Source organism: Aulonocara sp. 'chitande type north' Nkhata Bay, linkage group LG14, assembly GCF_057382095.1.
Source record: "Aulonocara sp. 'chitande type north' Nkhata Bay isolate Kocher_YH1m ecotype deep benthic linkage group LG14, A_spYH_male_GT1.1, whole genome shotgun sequence".
Lineage (NCBI taxonomy): Eukaryota > Metazoa > Chordata > Actinopteri > Cichliformes > Cichlidae > Aulonocara > Aulonocara sp. 'chitande type north' Nkhata Bay.
In genome coordinates, this window is record NC_141357.1 from 22,185,282 (window position 1) to 22,211,303 (window position 26,022).

Genomic DNA, 26,022 nt, shown 5'->3' on the forward strand with positions numbered 1-26,022 from the left:
CTGGAACAAGCGCAGACCCAGACTCAAGATGGCAGTGTTGCATCTGCCAAGCTCCAGGGGCGGCTTGGATCTACCTAATATTAGATTGTATCAGCTTTCTGCCCATTTAAGATTTGTGAGCGACTGGGTTAGGGGTAAAACCTCAATCTGGTCGGATATTGAGACAGCTCTGTCACAATGCAAACTGAGCGATCTATTATTTTGTAATGATTTTAACGGAATCAAGGCCCTTTGTACAAATCCTGTAACAATCAACACCCTAAAAGCGTGGCGAATTGTCCGCCGTCTTGAGGGAAGATCGAGAATAACATCAACCTTTACCCCTATAATGAATAACCCTGCTTTCCCTCCGGGTTCTTTGGACCCCGGCTTTCAACGATGGTCTGATAAGAATATTAAGTCTCTTGGTGACCTTTTCTCGGGTGGTGAACTCATGTCATTTGAACAGCTTACCAACAGTTACGGCTTGCCTAGACAGGATTTCTTTCGTTTTTTGCAAATACGACACTATATCACTCACAATACAACCCTTGCTGAGCACCCTGAAGTATCTGATGTTGAGAGGGTTTTGTTTGGGCAACAGCTGACGGTGTCTCTGAGTTCATTTTGCCATGTGCTTAATGCTTTGACTACCACTGATGCACAGGGGATTAGAGGTGTGTGGGAGAGGGAACTGTCGGTAACCATAGATGAAGATAAGTGGGATACCATTTGGTCTCTCGCAAAAAGGATTTCAATTTGTACTCGGACAAGAGCAATCCAATTTAAGATTTTACACAGATTACACGTATCCCCTCACCGCAGACACCTCTTCAGCCGCTCTCTTTCCCCTGTGTGTCTTAAGTGCAAAACTGATGTAGGGACTTTAACTCACTGTTTTTGGTCCTGTTATAAGCTTCAAGAATACTGGGCTGACATTACAGGTGAACTGGGGAAAATCTTCCACGTTGATATAGAGATGGACCCTTTGTCCCTGATTCTAGGTCTTCCAAGTGACCGCCTAAAAGCGGCGGCCAACAAAAGATTGTATAACACTCTAACATTTGCAGCCAGGAAAAATATCCTCTTACAATGGATCAACGATAGGACTCCCACTGTCTGTGGCTGGCGCAAAATAGTTTTTGAACTGATTCCTCTGGAATACCTCACACACGTTATACACCACAGTGTGGGTCAGTTCTATGGGATGTGGCACCCCTTTTTGGACTATATTGGACCGGACCTTTCCGCTATCTTATTCAAAGGACTACTACACACGTGATCACCACCCGGGCGCTGTAAGACTGACTCACCACCTCTTGTATGTTATATTTTGTATTTTGTATCTTGTAATATGCCTTATTTAAGAGCTGTTGTGTACGTTTTGTGTTTGTACTGTTTTGTTGTTCTGTGTCTACTGTCGAGACACTGTTGTGTTAAAGGAAAATCTGCAATAAAAACAATGATGAAAAAAAAAAACATCCTTATTTCTACTTTTTCCCAGCATTGTAGATTGAAATCAAATGCCAATACCCTCTAAGTGATATGCATATGCATAAGTGGTATGCATAATATGAATTATAGATGATAATTCACCAAAAAAATGAGCTTGGCAAATAAAAATGACACTGCAGTATTACAAGAAAACCCATTATGGGAATGGAAAGTTCTTCAAACAATCTACTAATTTGCAAACAAAGATGCAGTCAATTAATTTCAATAATGAAGTGAAGTGCAGGATTTAAGGAGAAACAAATAAACCCATCATTAAAATTCAATAATATAATAGCACTGTTGTGTGTTGCTGATGGACAACATTAGTAAACTTGTCATAATTTCTATCTTTTTATTGCCTACATTTTTCATTTGTTGCCAGAAGCATAATGCCATTGGGTTAATCATCCCATTCCCATTCTCATGAATGAAATATTTCTGAACATGCTGAGGTAATATCTTCAAATTTGGCACAAATGACTCAAAATGAACAGATTTGAATAAAGTAAAGACCTCATAACACAACGTTTTCAACTGAATACACTTATAATGACAAAAATCTATATAAATATTTCACAGCATAAAATGATGATGTGTCATAATTTAACTTCAAAAGATTAAAGTCATCTTCACTTTAACAGAAAAATGCAAACGGTGGGATAACTGAGAAGGACAGATCGATGTTTCCTGACAGGGGATCACGCCAGTTTTGGCACACATGCATTTATTATGACTGTCTTGTAAAAAGCTGTTTAATATCCACAAAAGGTGTTTCGCTACATAGACTGAACAGACCTCAGTTGCAGCCACAAGGACATGAAATGGCTTTCAGCTCTTGTAGGCCTTTTACATTTTAACACTAAAATTTGTTCGCAGCTCTAGCAGGACGGGAACTTGCACGGGTGTGTTGGAGTAGCTTTGACTGAAAAATAAAAGTCAAGTGCAAGGAGCAAAAGGATGATAGCAAAGAGAGAAACAGTCAAAATGAAAGCATACTATCATAGTGGTGCTTAGCCACAGTGAAGAGAAACGTCAAGAGTTAAAGGTTGGAAAATTGTGGAAAAGAGAAGAGAGGAGAGGTGAAATCAGTTTTCAGGGCAACAGAAAACTGGCTATAACGACACCAGCAAAAAGTTACAGCTCTTTAATGATGGGAGCTTAGTTTTATGAAGACACATCCACAAGACAAAGATTAATCAGCCAGGCAGGAGTTGCCCCTGAACAAACACATCTCCCTTACCCTTGATAGAGCTGTGGGAGGAAACAGGCAGGCTTCAGTGTCAGACAAGCTGGGCGGCTTCAGACCTGTCACAACATCACTGATGTTGGTTTCATCATGAGCTTAGATCATACAGCTGAGAGCAACGGTGGCATGAATTCAAACAGGTTTCGATCTCGTCTTTGATCAAACGCTTCCTCGAGCTAAAGAGTAGGATACATGGTAAAGAATACTTGTCTTGTCTAAGGAGGATGTCTATATGTTTTTGAAGCTTTTACTTCTTACCACTGTAAGTGGAGAGATAAGATAATCTGTCAAATTTCAACTAGTCACTTGTAAAATTCTTCATAAAAAAGAAACTGACATATTATTTGGATTTGGAGCTCTTGCAAAATGTTTATGACAGCAAGAAATCTCTTCATGTGATAGAACGGATGCTTTTTTAATACTTACTCATTCATAATTCAGTCATCCATTCTTTCCTCTTATGTCTCAGTTTTGTTCCTTTGCTTCTCTCTTTGTGTTGCCAAGTTTGAAATGATATGGGAAATTATGCAAGAAGGCTTTAGTGTCAGGTTTGCTTTTTATTGCTGAACACAAACACATTATTTCTGCCAAGAAGCTTCCATTGCTAGCATATTGACTTTTTTCTGTTGACTCTGGCAGTTAACTGTCATTTGTGGATGTTTTCCTCTCCTAGGTGGTGGGAGAGTGGCGCTTTAGCAAGATCCACTGTGACATCTTTGTCACTCTGGATGTGATGATGTGTACAGCCAGCATCCTCAATCTCTGTGCCATCAGCATTGATCGGTGAGTTTGCCACCTCGCAGATTGTTTAGCCTGTTATGATTCCAGCATGGATTTCCGATGGAAATCTTTACCTGCTGAATAATATGAAACAGAAAACTGGTGTCTTTTAACTGCATGACCATCAAAGCACACACAGCTATTAACAAACAAAATGAGATTTTTAAGCCAGGAATACACCATAACAACACATTCAGTTTCTGTTTATCTGCAATACTGATTACCAGCCACCAGATGTTCAGGACAGAAATATGTATGCACATCAATATGGCATATTGATGCAATTTTGGAACTAAAATGAGTGCATTATCCAAGGACCACCTGTAAGACAGGTGCTGTGGAGAGTGAAATCTAATAGCATATTTGTGGGTGCCTGCACACTGTCAGCAGCAACCTTTTCATAGACATATGCCAGGGTTAAAAATTTTAAAAATAGATGAACTTTAGCAAAGGTTTAACTACCGGGTACAAAAATTAGCAAATCACTGAAAAGGATTTCATCTTGAGTAATTAATTGTTAATTGAATATGTAAAAATAAATACATTTTGTAATATAAATATACACCAAATTTTTAAAAAAGAGTTTTAATTAATTAAGTCTTTAAGAAAAAATAAATAAATATTTGCTGAACCCAATTTCTCAAATAAATATTGTTTGAAATAAACATCTTAATGCCTAGTGTGTCATGTTTAATACATATAGTTTTTTTGTGTGGTTTGGGGATTTCTGCATAATCAGTGTAATTTTTTAAATCCTGAAAAACCTAAATAAATTGCACGATGTATTTTTAAGCATTTTTTAATGTCAGATGTAGCAAATTAAAGGACATTTAAATGTAATTTAATCAATTTTATTAAGCAGATTTGTTAGATGGTTCAATAAGCTCAATAAATGGTTCAGAAAATTTGAATTTCCTGGCAGTTATTTCATAGGTCATGCTATAAAGGGTTAAGTCAATGTGATGACTTGTCAGATGGTGTTTTGGGTTAGTTGTTAATTTTTAGTTAACTGCTGAGTAAACCCCAAACACCATTTACAAAAAAGTTGCGATGGACAAGGCCGAGAATCAACACTGGATGCCGGTGATCTTAAGATCCTCAGATGGCAGTGCAATAAAACAGGAATCCTCCTGTCATAAGAATTCCTGCATGGGCTCCGGAACACTTCCAGATAATATTGTCTATAAGTTGTATAAGTTTCATGATCCATAAATGCTGCCATCTTCTGTGACCCAAAGCTCATTTAAAATGGACTGAAGCAAAGAGGGAAACGGTTCTGTGGTCAGACAAATCGAAATTTCTTACATTTTTTGGAAAATATGAATGCCACATCATCCACACTACAGGAGCGGGAGAGAGACCATCCTTGTTGTTAAGCCTGCATCGCTGATGGTATAGGGGTGCATTAGTGCATGTAGAAATGGCTGATTGCAGGTGTAGAAAGGCACCATCAGTGCAACATATAGAGCAAAACAAACGTCACTTTTTCAGGGACGGCCTTTCATATTTTTGTAGGACAGTGTTAAAAAGCATGCCGCTAATATTACAACAGCATGGCTTTGTTATGTAAGAGTCCGAGTGCTGAAACAGCCTGTCAGCAGACCAGATCTTTCACCAACTGAAAATATTTGGCACATCATGAAACAAAAAATAGGACAAAGAAGTCCAGCAGCAGCCCCCCTCAGTTCCCAGATATTTACAGACTGTTGTTAAATGAATAGAGGACTCTAAATTGTGGTAAACATGGCCCTGTAACGACTTTTTAGAGAACTGCTTCTGCCATAAAATAAAAATCAACCTTTTTTTGTTTTAAAATCATGATTTTTTTTTCTATAATCTGTTGTGAATGGAATATGGGTTTATCAGGTTGTATTTACACTTTGGAGCTGGGGTTATGAATATTAAATCCTGTGATCAAGTTCCAGTAATGCCATGCATGCAGTCTGGCCAGTGTAATGTGTGAATTGTCCCCCTGTAGTCTAGACCTGCCTCACAACACAGGGTGTTTCTTGGAATCCCAAGTATGAAAAAGGCACCACTTAGTTTCTAAATGCTAACATAACATAACACAATGCTAAACTATACTATACTTATTGCGTAAATTTTATTATTTAAAAAAACATATACATTAAATGCAAATTTGTTTTCTGTCTTTCCTTTAAAGTTGTCATCCTGAATCATTAGTCATTTGTTTTTTATGCAATTCACAAACGACATGTTTTCTGTGAGAGAGTGCAGACAAAGCAAACAATCTACATAGTCATTTAGACTGCAGAGCTTGCTGGCTTTTCAACCAAATTAGCTGCAAAAATCCTTAAAATAATCTAAGAGCGGAAGACTTTGACTGTGGTTTAGAACTAAACTTGTAGCAAACAGTCAGGTTTATAGAGCATATTTGCTTAAAAAGGTTTTTGCTGCAGCTGAGACCACAGAGAGCAAGGAATGCATCAAAAAATATTAACACTAGTGGAAAACTAAAAGAGTGAGCTGAGGGATGCTGAAATGTTCCACAGACCTGAGTCATATTTGAAAGTTTCTTTAGTAGAGGTGGCAACTACATTTACACAGCAGCTTAATAATGCCATTATTAAAGATATTCGATGCATTAATAAAAAGTGCAATTTAAAAATAACAGTGAATAATATCACTTTAGATTAATTACAGTATCTCAATTATAGTAGCTTACAAACATCTAAAAGTACACTGTAAAGCTTTGACTATCAGTATTAAAGCCATGTGATATAATTGTGTAAATCTGAATGCTAAATGATGTACTATAAGCAAGAAAGTTTCAATGAGTATAGGTTATTAAGCATTCATTTTACATAATTCACTCATATATCCTAACTAATTGTCAGTAGTAAAACAAAGTTTGAATTTTTATGTTACTCACATAAATTGTCCTCCTGTAAAGATGTAAAGATGATCAAAATACCAAAGAGCCTCTCACATGCAAAAAGGGTGTAAAATTAAGATTTAGATGAAAGTATTAAATAAAACAAAAGGCTCAGGTTTGAATATTAAACTGAGCCAGAGGCATTCATAATTCAGATTAATGATTGCATATTACATAGTATGTGTTACAAACAGCATATGCATCAATATTATTTAATAACAACATGAAATATTTTTATAATAAAGAATTAATACAGATTATTTTAACAAAGTCAAAATAGCTTAAACGTAGCACTTCAGTGTTATATTTTTCTAGCATCAGTTTTTAACTATCTGCTCAGATACAGTCTTTCAGAACGCCCATTACGTACACAGTAGTTTGATTCATTGTTTAAATATTGATCGGAACTGCTTAAAATCAATAGTCTCTGTTTAATTCAACATAACAGTGCAAGAACACTGCTTCTTGTCTTGTCAATAAACGTGGATTCTTTAAAAACTAAATTCTCTCATTTTGTTCTGTGATTTTAAAAAAAACTGTTTAACGATAGTGCTGTGATTAAACTTTATGTAATTTTTTGAAACTTACACTTGAAGGCTGTTCATGGGAATATCAAGGATATATTTACCACATTTTCCATCCATCTATTCTCTTCTATCTTCATTTAATTTAATTTAATTCTTTCACGATTAATTTAAAGATACGCTAAAGGAGCATATCCAGTGACACTGATTTATTTCTCCATTTTAAAGAAGTGATCTGCATCCACAGCAAAATTAAATGGGTTCTTCTTTTGCCAGTGTTGTGCCTTTCCACCTATGGTCCTATAATTACACTTTGTAGATATCGCATAGTCTTGCTGACTAGTAAACAAATACAATAATCTCATAACTCCACACAGGCTTTCACTTTAGTGTAGTAATAAATATTCACCTTGGTCACATTTTCAGCTCTTACTGAGGTGAGTGAATTAGAATACAGATGACTTGTATGTGGAGAAAATCTTATTAATCTGAATAATGTGATCGTATATCGCTGTTTTTGTATGTAAATTAATGTTTCAAGCACGCTAGAGAGGAATCTCACCTGAATTTACATTTAGATATCAGTGATATGGCCTGTGCTTGTTTGCCACATATTTGTGAATACCAAATATGTGAATCATTGTGACAGAATCAAGAATCACTTCACCTGGCTTTGGCATGGTTAAGGATCCACTCACATGATGGCGATTTATTTGCAAAGATTCATATAACAGTCACAGATAAATGTGTTTCCAGCTCTAGGCAGCACAGTAATTTATACATCCAAGGATTGCTTCCTGCTGTGCTAACTTTGTTCTTATTCTCTAATGTGGAGCAAATTGGGGTGTGATGAAATTATGGGGTCTATTTCTGTGTGCAAATGTAAGTATTCACTCTTTTTAGAAGGATGACTAGATTAATTGCAATTGGAGTTGGGGCGCCCTCCAACAATGGCCAATCAATTTAACCACTCACTTCCTCTTTAGAAGCAGAAGACTAATGGGACTAAGACAAAACTGCTTATGTGTAGGAGATAATACGAATTTACGCGTGGACTCCAATCTCCAATTATGCTCGCCAAAAAGCAGGCGGTTTTATGGCTGAAAACACTTCTCTGTAATAATGCTCTCAGTGAGTCATAATATGCAATAGAATAAATTAATTTAACGTTATTTGAATGTGTTTATATACAGCACGTTGCTTCAATTACTGTGAGAAAAACTAATGTCTGTTTACATAAATGGTTTGCACAATTACCTAAAACTACAGCTTCCCAGAACAATCTTATTAATGTAATATGAAGCACATGACAAAAAAAAGGTTGGAAGAAAACATGCATCCCATGTCTCCAGGTGTTTGAGCTGCTTTACCTTAGCGCAGGTGCTTATTTAGTGGCTACATATTTTGCTAGAGCTTGATAGTGTCTCACAAGTTTTCAGACTATTGACCTGATGCACACTGGTCCTATTTTTGTGTGTAAGCTTGAAATGACAGGTCTTTTGTACGCAGGCTGCGTGGGTTTCTGCGAGGCTGCCACTGGCACAAATAGCCAAAGGGCTTGATTGATACTAAGTGAGCTATGAATCAAGGGTGTGGTGATTATTACATGTTCACTGAGTGAGTCATATCGCCGTGCTCAATGTTCTAACTACACTGATGAGCGCCATCAACAGCTCAAAAATAGGGGGAGAAAACACTTAAAATGGTTATTATTGTTTGAATGATTCATGTCATGCATGCCAAAAAAAATAATACTAACAACTGTTATTGAACTGTCTGACGCTTCAGCTTCTTTGCAACCACCTTCCTAACCTGTGCTTTCCACCAGCCACCAAAAAAATTGTAAGGTAACGTTACAAAAATCCCCTATGAGCAAGAAGTTGGCTTCTTGCTCATAGGAGGAAAAACTTTTACTGGAAGAAATCTCTGCCAATATCATCGTAAACATTAGATTGGTAGTCAGTAACCACTGATTTTCTGTCACAAAGACACTCAGTCATGCGCTCTTAAAGGCTTTCCCAAGCTGACTTTCTGAGTAAAACACTTCAAAACCAAAAAGAAAATCAATGAATGAGAAAGCTGGGCATTTCCTAGTGATTACTGCAAGCTCACTAATAAGGTTAACTAATGTATCAGGGTTAAATGATAAGGCCTTTCCTGCAAGAGACTGGGGTTAAAACAGCCTTCCTACTAGTATCTCATTTTATTGGAGCTGCAGCTTACAGCACCAGTTTCCACAGGCCAGTCCATCTCGGAAAAGGATTTGATTAAAAATGACAGGCAGCATTTCTTGTTTCACCCTTTTCTGGCTCCATGCTTTCTGTTGTGCTTTGAGCTAAAAATTTCAACTGATGGAGAAAGAGAACTGGAAATAGAAGTGGTGTGATCACTTAATGAAAAAAATACAATAAAATGAAATTTTATTAAAAGCATGTGTGTGTATATAAATATTTCAAACCTGCTTTACTCACTATGTACAACTATAAAAATGTGCCATGTTTTTCACCAATTATAACTATGACAACTATGTTTCCTTTACCCCTTACAGCTACACGGCAGTTGCAATGCCAATGCTGTACAATACCCGCTACAGTTCCAGGAGACGGGTCACGGTGATGATCTCTGTGGTTTGGGTACTGTCTTTCGCCATATCCTGTCCCCTGTTGTTTGGCCTAAATAACACAGGTAAGAGAGAGTACAATACACACATGATCTTCAGTCTGTGAATCAGAAATGCTTTTGTGATGGTGCAAGACAGAGTGATAGCAGAGGTAACAGACGTTTGCCACTGTACTTAAGCAGACCATCTATGTCAGCACCCAGTTACAGCTACAATACTGCACTGTAAATTCACTATGGAGCTATTTGTGCCGGTAAAGAACTCCTTCACACCCGTGTGTATCTACTTTTAGTGAGCCTTTGGCCTTTAGGTTGGTTATTCCAAGGAACAGGGGCTTAAAGGAGGATTACTAGTAAAGCAGTTTTGATTAAGTGCTTTTTGCGAGGCGCCACCTTGTTGTTGACCAACTCCAGTGGCCTGTCACTTTGAAGCTCCGCTCATCCCTTTGAGTCCTTCATTTAATGCTGGTTCAGCTCAGACTCAAACCCTGAGAAATAAACACTGACTGTAGATCGAGTCGGCATATTTTGTAGAAAGCATGAAAGAAGGAATTACAAATTTCAAAAGACATTTAAAAATGGAGAAAAGTGAAGCATCAAATAGCCAGACTTCTAGCCCAGAGTGTGAACTGAGCTTTAAAAACACTGGATCCTACATTTCTCTGATAGCAACTACTGAAGGCTTCCTGCATCTTTCTTGAACCTTGTTAGTGGAAAGATAATTCTATGTATAAAATTGGTGAAGTTCCCCCTAAATAGACTACTTTCTCTAGCCTTCTAGCCACAGCCTTCAGCGTGACAGTTGGACAGGTTTAACTTGAAATGCTGCAATTTTCTTTATAATTATTAGTTTTGGTTTGTCCAAAAAGCTAGAAATACAAGCCCAGAGAAGCATCGCCTCAGTTTCTAAACTAGTTTTTAGGGAATTTTAAAAATGAGGGCAATTCATCTAGTAAATTATTAAAATCTAAACTTAACAAACAACCCTTGCAGAGTCCAAAACTGGGGTGAGATGATCTCTGCATTTGGCTCCACAGCTATAAGGCAGTCCACATGGGCTGTGAGAAGTGGGAGTACGGTTAATGTGAGTGGAGGTGAGGTAGAAAGAGTGCTGTGTAAATAACCTCAGAGTGAGGAGAATGTAGAAGTGGTGACATTTTTGGATCTACTTGCAATCAAAAAGCAATTATTGGTTCAAGCAAATCTAAGGTTCCAAATTCTGGTTTTACAGACTTTTAAAAGTGGAAGTAAAATAAGATTAAACACATACACACGCACAAAAGCAGCAAGTCTTGGGAGAAAGAGAACACGCAGTCTTAATTCACATTGTGCTTATCTCCACAGCTACTCGTGATGAGTCTCTCTGTGTGATCGCCAATCCAGCCTTTGTGGTGTACTCTTCCATTGTGTCCTTTTATGTACCCTTCATCATCACTCTGCTCGTTTATGTCCAAATTTATGTGGTCCTGAGGAAGCGCAGAAAACGCGTCAACACAAAACCAAAGCAGCTTGTCTCTCAGGCTGCGGACCCTGATATGGCCACCTCACTAAAGGTGAGCTGCTATAGCTGGCTCGTGTTTTTATGGCTTCATTTACACATTTATTTTATCAAAGCTCCTTTATCTCTCTGTACTGTCTTAATATTTTAGAGTAATACATTAAACTAAAAAACATCACAAAAGACATCATTTGCTGTTTGATTTTGTTTGTTTCTTTAGAGAACTGCAATACATTTTTTCAGTCCAGCTATTCTTGTTGGTTTTACAAGCAGACATTGTATTACAGAGCAACACATTATTAAAATAAAAACACAGACTGCGATTGATTTTCTTTGAATACACAATGGATTAAGATAAGGGGTTGAATTGAGCAAGACTCTGCTAGAAAAGGCTTTTTAGCTGTTTTAGTTTTTAACACCTTACATGAAAATAAGATATTTAATATCAGGTTTAATCCAGGACACAAATTTGAATCTTAAATGACACATTTCCCTGTAAAATGTGTCATTTAAAAAGAAAATGTGACATGCAAAACTAATTGTGACGGCCCTCAAATGACCTTTTGCTTTTCTGGGTATTGATTTTCTTGTCATAACTTATTGATGTCTGTACAGAAAGTAAGCAACACTCTCGATCCAGTGCAGTACATTACTCATGTTTATGCATGGCTTCGTGCTGTGGTTTTGGTCAATATATGGCAGCATATTGACAGATAGCTATAATCTTTATGGGGTAACGGAGCATAATTTTTCCCTTCTTATCTTAATTATCAAATTAAGGTTGGTGAAATTATTTCACACAACAATATATTACATGGTCACATTGATGGATTGGATTTTCAGCGGGTATAGAAGCTGCAGATCAGAGTGCTGCTAAACAGCCTTTCCGTGCTCAGTGTAGCCTCTTTTGACCGTGTAGGAAGCGGGACCTGTTCCTCCATGCTTAGACGGCCCTTTTGTCAGTTGCTTTGACATTGTACTCTCTCCTTGCCTGACACAGCTGTTTTCATTTCAGGATAAGTGCACTCATCCAGAGGATGTGAGGCTGTGCACCATGATTGTTAAAACTAATGGGAGTTTTCCTGTCAACAAGAAGAAAGTGGTGTGTATACATTTTTGTTCTTTTGTTTTTATGCTTTCCCCTAAAAGTTTAATTGATGGGAAAAAAAAAAAGTTTTTGCCTGCAGAGATTTCGAAAGATGTCACCTTGAAGTTTTCCCCATCTGCTAGAATAAATGTAATTTTAAAATTCAAAGTTAAATAAAGAAAAGTTTTATACTCGCTACCCCCATCCGAATGAACCTTTACTAAATTTGTCTTCATTCAGATATTCATCAAAGATGTGGTCAATGAGGGAGAAGATCTGGAGCTGGATGAGCTGAATAACAGTGGAAGCAGTGTGAAGCAGAAGCAGCAGATACAAGGTGCTCTTGGAGACACTCCAGCCACGAGCCATCAGCTATTGATGCCCAACAAGGCCAGCGCTAGCCCCATCTCAACACCCCCCACACCCCACAAGGAGGGCCAGAAAGCAGAAAAGAACGGCGATCCTGCCAAGGAGACCTTAGGCGATCCGGCACCCATCGTAGCCAAAGCCTTCCAGACACAGGCCTTACCTAATGGCAAGACTCAGACTTCTGTGAAAACCATGAGCAAGAGAAAGATCTCCCAGCAAAAGGAAAAGAAGGCTACCCAGATGTTAGCCATCGTCCTCGGTAAGTTAGTCCCTTATTATTAGTAGTAATTTTTAAATTATTCATTTGATTTTAAAAGAAGTCATGAAAGTGAATACAAGCTCAATTAAAAGCCGTTTTATGTGATTCTGCACATCAAAGTTGAAGTGACACTAGAAAATTAAGCATTTCTAGAACCAAATGTTATCTTTGAACATGCAAAGGAGCGTGTTCAAAGCGTTTTTTGCAATGTACATATCTTTTTTTTCCCACTGCTCTATCATAGGTATTTGGCTGTCTTTACGTTTGTTTTTGTTTTCATTTCAATCAATTTTTTCAGTAGGACCTAAAAAAAGAGTTTGAAAAACAAGTCAGACAGTGATGCAACAAAAAGAAATTGTACTGATACTTTAGAATCCAACTCCTCAGTAGGGCCACCCATATTTGGGCTTTATTTCCTCATTCTCTGTATCTTATTCTAATACCAAATTTTTTTTTTCTTTCCTCAGGTGTATTCATTATATGCTGGCTGCCGTTTTTCATCACACATATCTTGAACACCCACTGCACCAAATGCAAGGTTCCTGCCGAGATGTATAACGCTTTCACCTGGCTGGGCTATGTGAATAGTGCTGTAAATCCCATCATATACACCACCTTTAATGTTGAGTTCAGAAAGGCATTCATTAAGATCTTGCACTGCTGAGCTGCAACATCACTTATCTGATCAGACTAAAGGAGAGGTGATGAATGAAAGCATATCCTGTGGCAAATACCTCATCCTCTTAAGGAAAATACACCACGTGGGGAAACTACGATCTGTTCATTTAAAGTTAGTTAAGTGACTGAAAAAAAAAAAAAAAACTGGCTTTGGCTTTGTCTTCTTGAAAGGCATCTTGGATCTATATGTTAAATTTCGTGTGGAGTCCCGTTCTCCAAATCACTGAATGTAAAACAAGAAATGTCTGTAACGATGACCTGTTTTATGGAGAGAGAAAAAAATGACATTGTTCTCTGACATCATTGTGCTTGTCATGTAAGGAGCCATCTGTGTATACCACACACATGCAAACTGCTATTTATTGTATGTGTACTTTATGTTTTAATCATAGATGTTTTTTGCAAATCTTAAAGATATCGAGTCAGTGTTCATTGCAGTGTTAAAATTGAAAACAATTCACTGATTAGATTCACTGATTGTCTGAAAGACACGGTATAATTTACTTGCTGTATGATGCAGCCATGCCAATATCTGCAATTTAGCAATTTTATAAATAAATATCTATTATAATTACTAATGCTATTATTATTATTATTTGTTGTACATAGTTTTTCTTAATGCATTTATTGTGATTATATGACCGCAATAGAAATGTGATGCATGCTACACTGCTCCTCTACTTGAAATGCATGTTTAACAATAAATTGCAAAAGATCTCCAATAAATGAAGTTAAGATACCGTGTGAAGTGCCACATGAATATCACCGCTCACTGTGTGTATACGAATACACTCATAACTGACTGGTCATTATTCAAAAGCTTCTCTGTTATTCCTAGGACTGATCTGCAGTTTGAGTTGTTTACTGGAAGCAACACCAAGCTCTGCTGCAGAGGCGTTGTTCCATTAAAACTAATGAATGGTATGTGGACTTTGCAGCTTCCAGGTATAATCATGTGGATATGTGCAACCCAGCCCCTGAAGCCTCTCCCTGGGGCCTTTGCTGAGCAAGAATGGGATGAAACTGAAATAATAGCTACCGCAATACATGTATACAACTATTACAACTACAGTGTTGGAGTTGGAGTGATGATCTCATTTTATATTTACAGTATATACGCACACACAGAGCTACCGGACTGACTCGCTATGTGCCACTGTTTGAATAGCTTCAGTCCTAATGAACAGGTGGGAAAAGGGAGTTCATGTCTGAAGATGAGATCAAAATGAAGCGTAAATAACACTCCAGCTTATTCTTTAGTAATGAACACTGACTGAATTTACTTGTTATTACTGTGTGTTATTCTTTTCATTGTTGTTATTCATGTTTAGTTATTTAAAACACAATTTTGAGATGGTTCGATGCCTCTGTGCATCTGCTACAGATCTCATTTTTGAATATTTCTTTTTCTTTAAAGGGCACGCTGTGTTACGAGTCATTGGGAAACTAAATATTTGTGGGCGCCATGGTTTGCCACTAAACCGTGGTATCTATGTGTGACAAACTGACAAGTGGAAATAAATATTTGAAATAAAGTTTTGTGTGTTGTGCATGGGTAAAAGAGTAAGAATACAGTGTCAATGGATGCATATCACCATGTCTGGGTCAAGAGGGGGATGACATAATTCCTTTGTTGTGGCTGTGAAATGCACTCTTTACTCTCATGAGTAGCTGACATCATTTATACTTTCGTTCAAGCTCAACATCAGTCTTCGTGATGGCCAAAGATGTTTGAGCATTGCATCATTTCAGAAAAAAAAAGAACAACAAAGGGATGAGCCAGAAACAACATATTAAAGTATTTCTACCGCTGTTAGCAATCCCCAAGTCTGACTAAGGCAACCGAATGAAAAATAGTTGCTGTTCAAGGTAATTCATCACTTGTGTTGAGTGCTGCACTTGCAGTCTGAATACACAATGCTCTGGAAATGCAGCTTTCACCTTTTTTTGTTGTCATGTCACCTCAGAAGACTAAACCTTTCCTTGAAATATATCTGAGCAGCTACAGTGCGGAAAGCAGCGCTAGTAAAGGTGATTATTCATGCTTGATTTTATTCTGAGGAGTTGACATTTAACTGCAGATTGTGCTGGCTTTACATCAATAAACTGGGAGTTAAAATGATACCCAAACACCCTAAAGTATCTAAAATCAATATCTTAAAGAAGAGCCAGGGAAGTGTATCTTAGCCTTATCAAGGGAAACAGATGAGAGCAATTTATTACACCAGCAAAAAACAAAATTATGAAACTGAGTTGTATTTCTATAGGAGTTTGATTATTGAGACGACTGTTTCTTTCTTAATAATTAAGATCTAAGAGCAAATAAGCATACTCCCAAAATGATAAAGGTTCCATATCATAAAATATAAAAACTGTAAAAATATGAAACCCCAGTTAAACATAACCATAATCATCTTCCCTCAATCGTCCCTCTCTTCTGAGGTAAGGTGAAAGTGATGGGGTGGGCATGTTGCTAACGCTACACTGCTTTTTCTAGCATGCAGGCAAAATGTACTGTTGTTGAGTGCAACAGAAAACAGGAATTTTTACTGAGTCTTCATGAGAGTTCGTGTTTTCTCTTAAGTGACTAAAGCTGTCTGTTAAAAACACCACTCCAATGACAAAAACTTAATTTAACATGCAGCTTTGTTAGCTTGCTTTGATTGGTTGATTTATGGTTTTGTGTGATTTTTTTTATGTTTCTATAACTTAACGCCAAAGTCACCCAGCTGTGAATTTGTATATGAGGCTATCATTGGCATTTTTATTGATCATATGCCCACAGAACAAAGCTGTAAGACAAATGTTTTGTCAAAAGTTGGTTAGAAACTGTGAAAACCTTTTAAATAAATGTAAATTTAAAACCTGTAAAAAAGGGCTTCTGGTGGTCAGCTTTGGTTTTTGCCTTCTGTGCTTCTCTGCAAACTGAACTCAGCTGGCTCTCTATTAATTTTGTCTTTTGCAAAGATAATGCAATTAATGTTATTATATTTCATAACTGAAGTATTCACTCAGCAGTACTTACATTTTATTCATTAGTTTATCAAACCCTACAGTCACAACAGAATTAAAACTGTGATTGCTGCTCAAGAGTTTGTTACATTTCCTTGTTTCTTTTACAAAAGAGCAGAATCAGTAACGAGGCTGTCAGTTTCAGTGAATACCTTCATTCAGCAGCTGACTTGTGAAATAGTTGGTGATACAACTTAATGGACTTGTGCTAACTATAGGGACTTGGATTTTACTTGCCCCTTGAGAAAAGCTGTTATAGAAGGGCTGTGACTTATGACATAGGCTGTGTGTGTGTGTGTGTGTGTGTGTGTGTGTGTTCCTGTCTAGCTATCTTTGTGAGGACCGAAATCTGCATTCAACTATACTAGTGAGAACCAACAGTCACTTGTGAGGACATACAAACGGTCCTCACAAATTTGAAGGCATTTAAAGGCATCTTTGAGGCTCAAAATGTGGTTTTAGTGTCAGGGTTACAGTTAGGTTATGGTCAGGTTTAGGTTAAGGGTTAGGGTTAGGCATTCATTTTTTTTGTGTGTGTGTGTGTCTGTCTGTCTGTGTGTGCATGTGTGTGAGAGATCCTCACAAAGAAGCTATGTAAGGCTCATGAGTCCCAGTCGACTGTGTATAAAGGTTTCTTCCTTTAAGTCTTCCATTGGTATTTGTTTATGGATTTTTCTGCCTTTAGCTTTTAGCTAATTCAGCCGAAGGACCATTAAGTTCATGGATTCTGTTGAGGCATCCATCTACAATTCACAAAACTATAGTGATCAAACATACACACACTAATTGCCCAATGGGTTTTCTCCCAAACATGTCTTCAAGGTCAAGATCTAAGCCATGTTTGTTTTCTTACTGCATTGAGGCAACTGTTGCCTGAAGGCACTTTATATTATAAGGTAAATGCCCTACAATAATACAAAGAAAACAGAGAAAACCCCAACAAAACTATATATCCCCCGATAAGCAAGTGCTTTGGTGACAGTGGAAAGGAAAAACTCCCTTTTAACAGGAAGATACCTCAGCAGAACCAGGCTCAGGGAGGGGCAGCCATCTGCTGTGACTGGTTGTGGGTGAGCGATGAAGACAAGACAAAAGACAGGACATGCTGTGGAAGAGATTTATTATGGTATTGTAAGTCATTGTGATTTAACCACCGCAAATTAATCCATTACTGATTACACAGCAAATAGGGAAGCACTTTTAAATGTTCAGTTTCTATGCCACATGTCAAAACAAGATTTTGAATGTGATTAAAGTGCTGGGTGGGTTCTTTTGCATGTTTAAAGAAGCCAATTGAGTCTAATAATAGATTAAATGCCGTGTTGAGGATATCTACATGGATGTTAAAATTACACACAACTATTTTATCTAAGCTGAGCCCTAAATCAGGTAAAACGTTTGAGAATTCAGACAGAAAAAGGCCCAGGTGGACGATAGATAACAACAAATAAAAATGTTTTTTTTTTTAGTTTTCCAGCTGGGTGGACAAGGCAAAGCATCAATTAGTGTAACTCAGGGGTCATTTAAACTAACACAATCATCCTACTGTAATTATTAATTTATTAACTAACATGAACTTAGAGGAGAGAGACCTAATGTTTAACAATCCACATTTCACAGTTTTATTTGTTGTAGATACAATATTGTTCTTTCTTTGGAATTTTTTGTGTTTAAATTATTTCAGCTGATTTTGGTTTGTTTTTTGTCAGGGAGCAGACAGAGTCTCTAAGGGTTTGAGGGGGTAACAGGAGGAGAGAAGCTGCAGAGAGTGAGAGCTGCTCCATCCAAAGTGGGATGGATGCCATCTCTCTCCTAACAAGTACAGGTTTCGCCCAGAAGGTTACGTAGCTATCTATAAAGTCCACATAGTTTTTTGTTCCAACATCACCATCCACCTCTCGTTTCTGAATGCACAAAACTTATTTTAGTTTTTTTAGTTTTTCAAAATATATCAGAATCAACATCTTTTGTGTGATATTTTGTTTTGGAGACTAAGGATGGTCACTTTTGCTTACACTGAGAGCCACTTTGAAGCCCCATTGTGAGTTCTTTTGGAAGAAATACAACAGAAATATCCCACATCTCTTCATGAAACAGCTCTTAGGGAATTGCCTCTGAAAAATAGGGGTGTCATGATCAGTGTGTAGGAGTGGAGGAGCCGAATGTAGAGCACTGCAGGCGGAATTCAACACGAAAGGGTTTTATTGTGGCTGATCAAAGTTACAAACAAAACACAAAAATCCAAACAAAGCCATAATCTAAAGAACAAGGACATGCCAGGAGATACAGAGGAAGAAGAGCAACATCGCTCAGCTATTAATAAGAACTTCAGCAATCCCAGATATGTACATAATATATTTAATATGCCATGGTATTGAGAAAAAACTGACAAGTTTTAGCCTGTGGCTTTTGAAAGCCACCTGTAAAGCTACTGAGAGTACCATGACAAAGGAAAAAGGGAGGCTGTGCAAAAAAAGACAAGCGAGAAAACTGGCTATCAGGATAAAAGAGGAACTAAACTACAACAGAGGAAAACACCTGAATGAAGTCACTCTGAGGGAGAACACAGAGAGATAAGAGAAAGGAAGGAATTATTAGGAAAACTCCAAATGAAAATACAAAGAACTTGCAACTGTTACAAAAGAGTATATTATATAAAATTCCATTAAATTCTATGAAATTCCAAAATTTCAAACACTAGAATAATAAAAACCAAAGTCAAATACTGTATAATTCCCTGAAAATGGTAACCTCAGATGCAGATAGAGATGAACTGCATGTAAAAATGCTTGTCACCTTAAATTCATCAAATAACTGTAATCTGTTTTGGTAGCAAGCTAAAATATAAAAACAATGTCACTGTCTAATCATATATGGGACTAACCATAAACCGTTTGAACGTCTACATTGGAGCTGTGGTGTATATTTATGTAGTCAGAGTGCAAGAAATGCAAGATAAACATAACGTAATTCACAGTGACAGACTCAGTTATGAGAAAGCCAAAAAGCAACAATTACGGGTATCTTAAATGGGAATTCCTCACAATGCAATCTTTTTGTATTCATTCATTTTTTTGTGTCATTTATGAAAAACTATGGTTTTGATCCCACCTTTTTTATTGATGCTACAGGGCACCGCCATGTCTCTGATTAAATTTCTGATTATATCAGGAGGAAAATGTTGGAATGCTGGACAGCCCGTCCCCAGTGTCATTCCTTATGCACCGCCTTAGGGCTCCAGTTCAAGGATTACTGATATGCTGAAGCACCATTGTACCCAGTGTTCCCCAACACAGGCATATACAATAGGAAAGATAAAGCGATACAGCCTCTCGAGTTCTGTCCAGTCCTCTCTGTATTATATTTCACATGTAATGTGACCAAGCAGTGATTTACATTTGGCTCTAAAGGTGGTTGGATATATGCTTTCACACAATATGTCTTTGATATTGCAGTACAATATCAAATATCATATCAGCAATAAACTACATAACACTGGCAGTCAGCTATTCATGCAATGCAATGCTGTACCATAGAGTCTCTGAGGAGAGTTTTTGTTGTGTCTGTTCCCCCACCCTCTTCTTTCTTCAATCTCTAGTGTATGTTTTCCCTCATCACCTCTGTACAGTTTCTATCTTTGCAGAAATAATTGACAGGCGTGTCCAAAAATAGCCCCAGGGGTTGGAGAAGTAGGATTCAGACAGCACTGTTGTTGTGTAGGCAATAAGGAACCTAAGGTAATGACTGGATAATGATAGCGTTCCTATATAGCTGAAATCTTCTCATGCCTATGAAATGAGTCCTATCGAGTGCCTATGCTGGCCCATTAACAATTAGAAAAATGTATTATCTGCTAAGACCCCAAAAGGCCCTAAAGGCCATACGCTTACTTAGAACAAGTGGTGCAAAATGATAATACTTTCAGAGAAAGTTAAATACTTACAAATACCTGGACTAATTTCCTAGCTCTGTTTCTGATAGAGATTAAATGTAAACATGTAAAATTTCATATGACACACCGAGATAGTTTCTTGTGCATGGCTGTGTTCTAGCCTAATCCTAAAGCAAGCATTACCATAGTGGATGCACAGTGATCGGAGGGAAACTGCCAAGAATGTATTTAATGATCAGTGGTGGAATGAGGAAGTACAGAAAAGTATTTAAAGGAAGGGGCTAGCAAATTTAAAGCGGAATAGTAATAACAGAGAGGAGTAGGAGAACTGAAAGGCTAGGTGTATGAGTGTATGTGAGGCTGGACACCAAGGAAGGAGAAAAGGACTCAAAAGTACTGGTTGATTTGGCCGGGAGAGCAAGCATGAAAGAATGTGCAGCAGGTTAGAGGTATACAGACGGAAGGGGTACCTCGAGAAGCTGATAAATGAAGAAATACATGAGAGAGAAATGTGGTATGCGGCGGTATGAAGATGTCTAGTAGAGAAGCCAGGGCAACTTGTCACCAGGTTATTTAACCTCTTAAGCCCCAACGGCCCCTGATACGGGGGCAAAAGGCAGGAGATTCAAATTCAAATTCAAATTTTATTTGTCACGTACACAGTCATACACAATACGATATGCAGTGAAATGCTTGGACAACTGCTCGTGACCTAAAGAAAACAAAAAAGGAAAAGGCTATGAATAAGATAGGAAATAAATATGAAAAATTAAAAAGGGAAATAAATATGAAAAATTAAAAAGGGTAAATTTTACTAGGAAGGAATAAAATATAAATTAAGGTTAAAAAGGAAATAACTGTACAACACAAATTAGAATGAAAGGTAAATTTAACTGGGAAAGAATAAGATAAAATATATAAATTAAAGTTGAAAATAAAATAACTGTACAACAAAATACACAATATAGAACTATATAAGAATGTATGAAGAAATATAAATAAATATATACACAATAACAGCAGCTGTACAAGTATTAACTGGAAATGAAGAATATAATGTCCAGTGTTGTGCAATCCACATTTGTAAGTGTCTTCTGCAGTGCAAATATGCTTAAAGTGATTTAAGTGATGAAGTGAAAACAATGTCCAGAATGTCCAGTGTGTGTGTAAGAACCATATGTGTGGGTCAGTACTGTGTGGTGGTGTGATTGAGAGACCGTATCGCCTGCGGGAAGAAGCTCCTCCTCAGTCTCTCTGTGTTGGTCTTCAGGGAGCGGAATCGCTTTCCTGACCTCAACAGAGAGAACAGTCCGTTGTTGGGATGGCTGAGGTCCTTCACGATCTTCCTGGCCTTGGTCCAGCACCGCCTTGAGGTCAGGGAGCTCGGAGCGGATGGTGCGCTCAGCTGATCGCACAACCCTCTGTAGAGCTCGTTTGTCCTGCATGGTGCTGTTTCCGAACCAGGTTAAGATGTTTCCCGCCAGGATGCTCTCTATGGTGCACGAGTAAAAGTTCCTGAGCACCTTGGAGGGCAGTTGGAAGTCTCTCAAGCGTCTGAGGTGGTAGAGACGCTGACGGGCCTTTTTCAGATCAGTTAGGCTTGGGGCTTAAGAGGTTAACACAAACCTGGAAAGAGCAGGGCTGTAGTAACTACAGAGGGACAAAGCTGAAGAGTCATACCATGAAGAGGTGATGATCATTGAGCATTAGTTTATCTTCAGGCTGACAAAGAGCATTAAAGATGCAATATTTGCTTTAATAGTGTTCTTGGAGAAGTATAGAAAAGGTCAGAGGAGCTTCATTGTGTCTTTGTGAATCTACAGAAAACATTTGATAGGGTTCAAAGAGTGGAACTTTGGTACTACAAGTCAGGAGTGGAAGAAAAGTTTGTGAGGGCAGTGCAAGAGTTGTGTGAGGACAGTGACACAGTGGTGAGGTGGGCAGTAGGAGTGACAAATGGGTTCAAGGAGGGAGTATGACTACATCAGGAATCACCTCTGGGCCCCTTTTTGTTTTGGTGCTGATAGTTGAGATCAAGCAGGAGTCTGCTGCTGTTGAAAGGGAAAGAGTCAGAAAACCTTATATCCATCTTCTGAAGGATGTCCCTCTCTACAACGATGTTACTTAAGAAAATGTTAAACCCTCTGGGGTCCAGGGTATAATTGGCCATTTTAACTACTTTTGATTTGACCTCTACATTTCACCTTTAAAAACTATTTACTTTGTCTTGTTTGGAATTAAAACATAAAATCTGAGTAGAAAGTTATATTTTTTACTGTAACAACCACAAACATGTTTATTGAATCATATTTCATAACTTTAAATGCAAATATAAATTGTCAATTTTAAAATCCTATGCACAAGTTTTGCAAACAACAAAGTTATTTGCAGCCATTCACCCTTTACCCTTTGTTATAACCATTTCAAACTATTTATATAACCATCAGCTGTTCTGCATTCAATAAGATGCCACAGAAATTATTTGTGCGACTCCAAAAAAATAATTTCTGTCCACTATAAAGGAGAACATCACAGCCTGATACCTGCAGGTCTGACAGCAGCAGGTGTATCACTCCTGTTCTCTACCTGGAGACAGCACTCACCTCATTGTTGTGACACACAACACAAAACTATCCTCTACAATACACACTAACTACACAAGACAACACATTAACTACACACTCCAAACACACTAAACGTCACAGATCTCTCACGTCTCAAAACTCGCTCTCTCTCTTTTTCTGCTGTCTTTCTTTCTCTCACTCCCTCTCTCTCTCGCCGTTACTCCTAAAACTTCCCCCTCTTCCCTAAACAACCTTGATTGGTCGACATGGTGCATTTTTCCACCAACACGAACAGGCTGTTTTTTGTTTTGTTTTTTTATTTTTTGCTTGTAAGCAGAGAGTGCTTGCTAGCGCTGTCCTTAGACAGCAAACATGATGAAACTATTGAGGAAAAGCGCAGCGTATATATTGTTTATCATGACTCTGGTTTTACGTGGCCTATCAACATAATTTAAAAACTGCTATATATGCTTTGTCATCTTGAAGTGGTCGTGTGATTGGCTTACTACGACTACTTTATTCTTCCTCAGTCAAACAGCAGCACTCATGTGATTGTTTTGCCCCCCTGAGCTCCAGGTGTTGTGCCAAAAAGTGACCGTGATTGCCCTCCGTGGGAGCGCGGCCATCTAGCTGTCTAAAGCTCATCTGTAGACAGCTACTTCCGTGCAACTGATATAAGGTGCGGTAAGCTGAAGACAGCTTCAACCGTCTGTTTGTTGAAAAATAGTAACGTGACTGCACCGCATTTTCTTGTTAGTGATGGTAACGGCATTGTAACGATAGGAATAGTAATTAGTCAGATTACTCGTTACTGAAAAAAGTAACGCTATTATTCCCATCACTGCTCTTGAGAGTAAAAAGGCATTTTCTCCTCCAGAGTTTCTAGAGTATTTTCAAGACTCTGTACTTGTTTCTACTGTTTTGTGTGTAAACAAGTGTGGGTCAAAGTTGGCAGTGGATGCCATTACAGAGCTTGACCTCTGATTTAAAAGCAAAGCTGGCGTGAGAACAGCTGCACAGGTGGTTTTGCATTAGTTACTGCCATAACTTCTGCCTTGAATGTACTCAGCATTCACAGCAGAAGTTGTTGAGATTTGAAATATATATTTTGAATGCGTATTTGCTGATTATATTGTGGTTACTCGTTACTGAAAAAGTAACGCCGTTATTCCATCACTAGCGAGTGTTGGTTGTGTGTATGCAAACTGAAGAAGCACTACATCCAGAATCTGTTTAGCAATACTGATAAGTATCTCCTAAGAACCACTCATGTGTGAGGAATGGGGATAGATAAAACGCCCATGTGGAGCCTTTTTCCGTTAAGTAGCTGGTTAATGTTGCATCACTGTGATCGATTTTCAATTCATTACAAGTTTGAGGAATTTGTGTCTCTGTCAGACCACAGAGGTTTTGGAGGTGAGTAAATGGAGTAACATCTTAGTGCATTGATGAAGGTTTATGTTGACATTGATTCTATATATAGTAAGCTCAGTGCATGCCTGTGCTACCTCCAAGAGCAGGGGTGTCAAACATTAGCCCAGGGGGCCATAATCAGCTCGGCAAAGACTCCAATCTGGCCAGCTAGACAGCTTTGGATGGAAGACATAAATTTTAGACTTCTAACTGTAATTTTGATCAATTTTAAAGTTTTTCCTGCTGATACAGTTCTCTTCACAGCCATTCATGCTCCACCAAAGTAGTCGCGTAACAGATTTTACATATTTATCATGCAAGAAAAATGAGATGACTGGTGAAATTGCACTTTTTTATTTTATATTAAGATACCTATGGGATTAAATGTGCAACATCTTTACACTAACACTCATCCAGCCCACTAAAGAGCAAAGTGGCAAGAAAGTGCGGAGGAAGGACTTTTTCACCGAAAGAAGTTGACGGTGCTAGCAAGCTAAAGTTACACGGAGCTATGGAGATGGAGGCATTTGAAGCTAACATTCTCGCTGAGTTGAAAAAAGTCCAGGATAATTTGAAAAGAGAAATAGCGGAAAAGACTGGACTTGTGAAAACAGAAATGTCGGAGTTTAGGAAAGAAGTGGAGCAATGGCTCGACGAAATTGTCATGGACTTAAAAGAGGTAACAAATAGGAGGAGGTCGAACAGAGAGTAACCAAGGTGGAGGAGGTCACAGTCGACCTTAAAGACGTGCTCGGCCATACTCTCCAGTTACAAGAGGCTCTCCAGACACGTCTGTCCGACCTGGAAGCCCGCTCTCGCAGGAATAACATACGTGTTCACGGGATACCAGAGGATGAAGAAGGGGACAACATGCTCGAATTCATGGAGAATTTTATAAAGAAGGAACTGTCCCTCTCCGACACCAATTACGACAGAAACATAAAATTCCTAGAAGAGGAGGACACGGGCTTGGTTAAACTCTTCTTTGACTCTTGTAAGGAAAATGCGCCAAAGGAACAGATATCCAGATTATACAAATGTTTACAAACATGTAGGAATAAACGTACATCAAGGCTAGACGGGAAAAAGAGGTTGAAATAATAATACATGACGACAACTGGTTTAATATATGTAAGGCTGTGGTAATGCCCTCGAGCTCAGGTCTATGGAGGGAGTTTGCATGGAAAAACAGTGCGTTTTTTTTGTCACGCCTAATGCTAAGTGTAAACAAAGTAAAGACCCTAACAAGGCTCAGTGTTGGAGGAACTGTGGATGTATATCTGCAGGACATTTTCATATTTTTTGGGAATGCGCTAAGATTGTCCCCTACTGGCTAGTAGTGATTACAGAAATCAATACTATGATGGGCTTGAACTTGGCCCTTGATTTCACTGTGTTTTATCTATGTGATTTGCCCCAAGGACTGAGGAAGTCGGACAAATATATTTTATTAATACTATTGGCTGGTTCAAAGAAAGCCATAACTCGCAAATTGCTAAATGTGGATCCACCGTCATTTTTGGACTGGATAGGCATCATCAAGGAAATTTACACAATGGAGAGACTGACTTTTTCACTAAGACTTCCTGCTGTTAAATTTGAGAAGTACTGGAAAAAATGGGACCTTTACTTGAATGGAAAAATATTATAAATTCTGGTACCATGTATCATTGCTGTAATTCACCTATTTGATTTGATTGTACCATAAATGG

The 26,022-nt window shown here is 38.0% G+C and overlaps 1 protein-coding gene across 1 annotated transcript in view; it reads left to right on the plus strand.

Annotated features, from left to right (window-relative positions):
- Positions 1-15,788, plus strand: part of drd2a (dopamine receptor D2a) — a 60,259-nt gene extending 44,471 nt beyond the window's left edge. The window contains exons 3-8 of the mRNA XM_086261553.1: positions 3,393-3,502; positions 9,468-9,604; positions 10,883-11,091; positions 12,052-12,138; positions 12,364-12,751; positions 13,219-15,788. Of these exons, the coding sequence (XP_086117679.1) occupies positions 3,393-3,502; positions 9,468-9,604; positions 10,883-11,091; positions 12,052-12,138; positions 12,364-12,751; positions 13,219-13,415 (1,128 nt within the window). The 3' untranslated portion in view covers positions 13,416-15,788. The remainder of the gene's footprint in view (positions 1-3,392; positions 3,503-9,467; positions 9,605-10,882; positions 11,092-12,051; positions 12,139-12,363; positions 12,752-13,218) is intronic.
- The last annotated feature ends 10,234 nt before the right edge of the window (positions 15,789-26,022 follow it).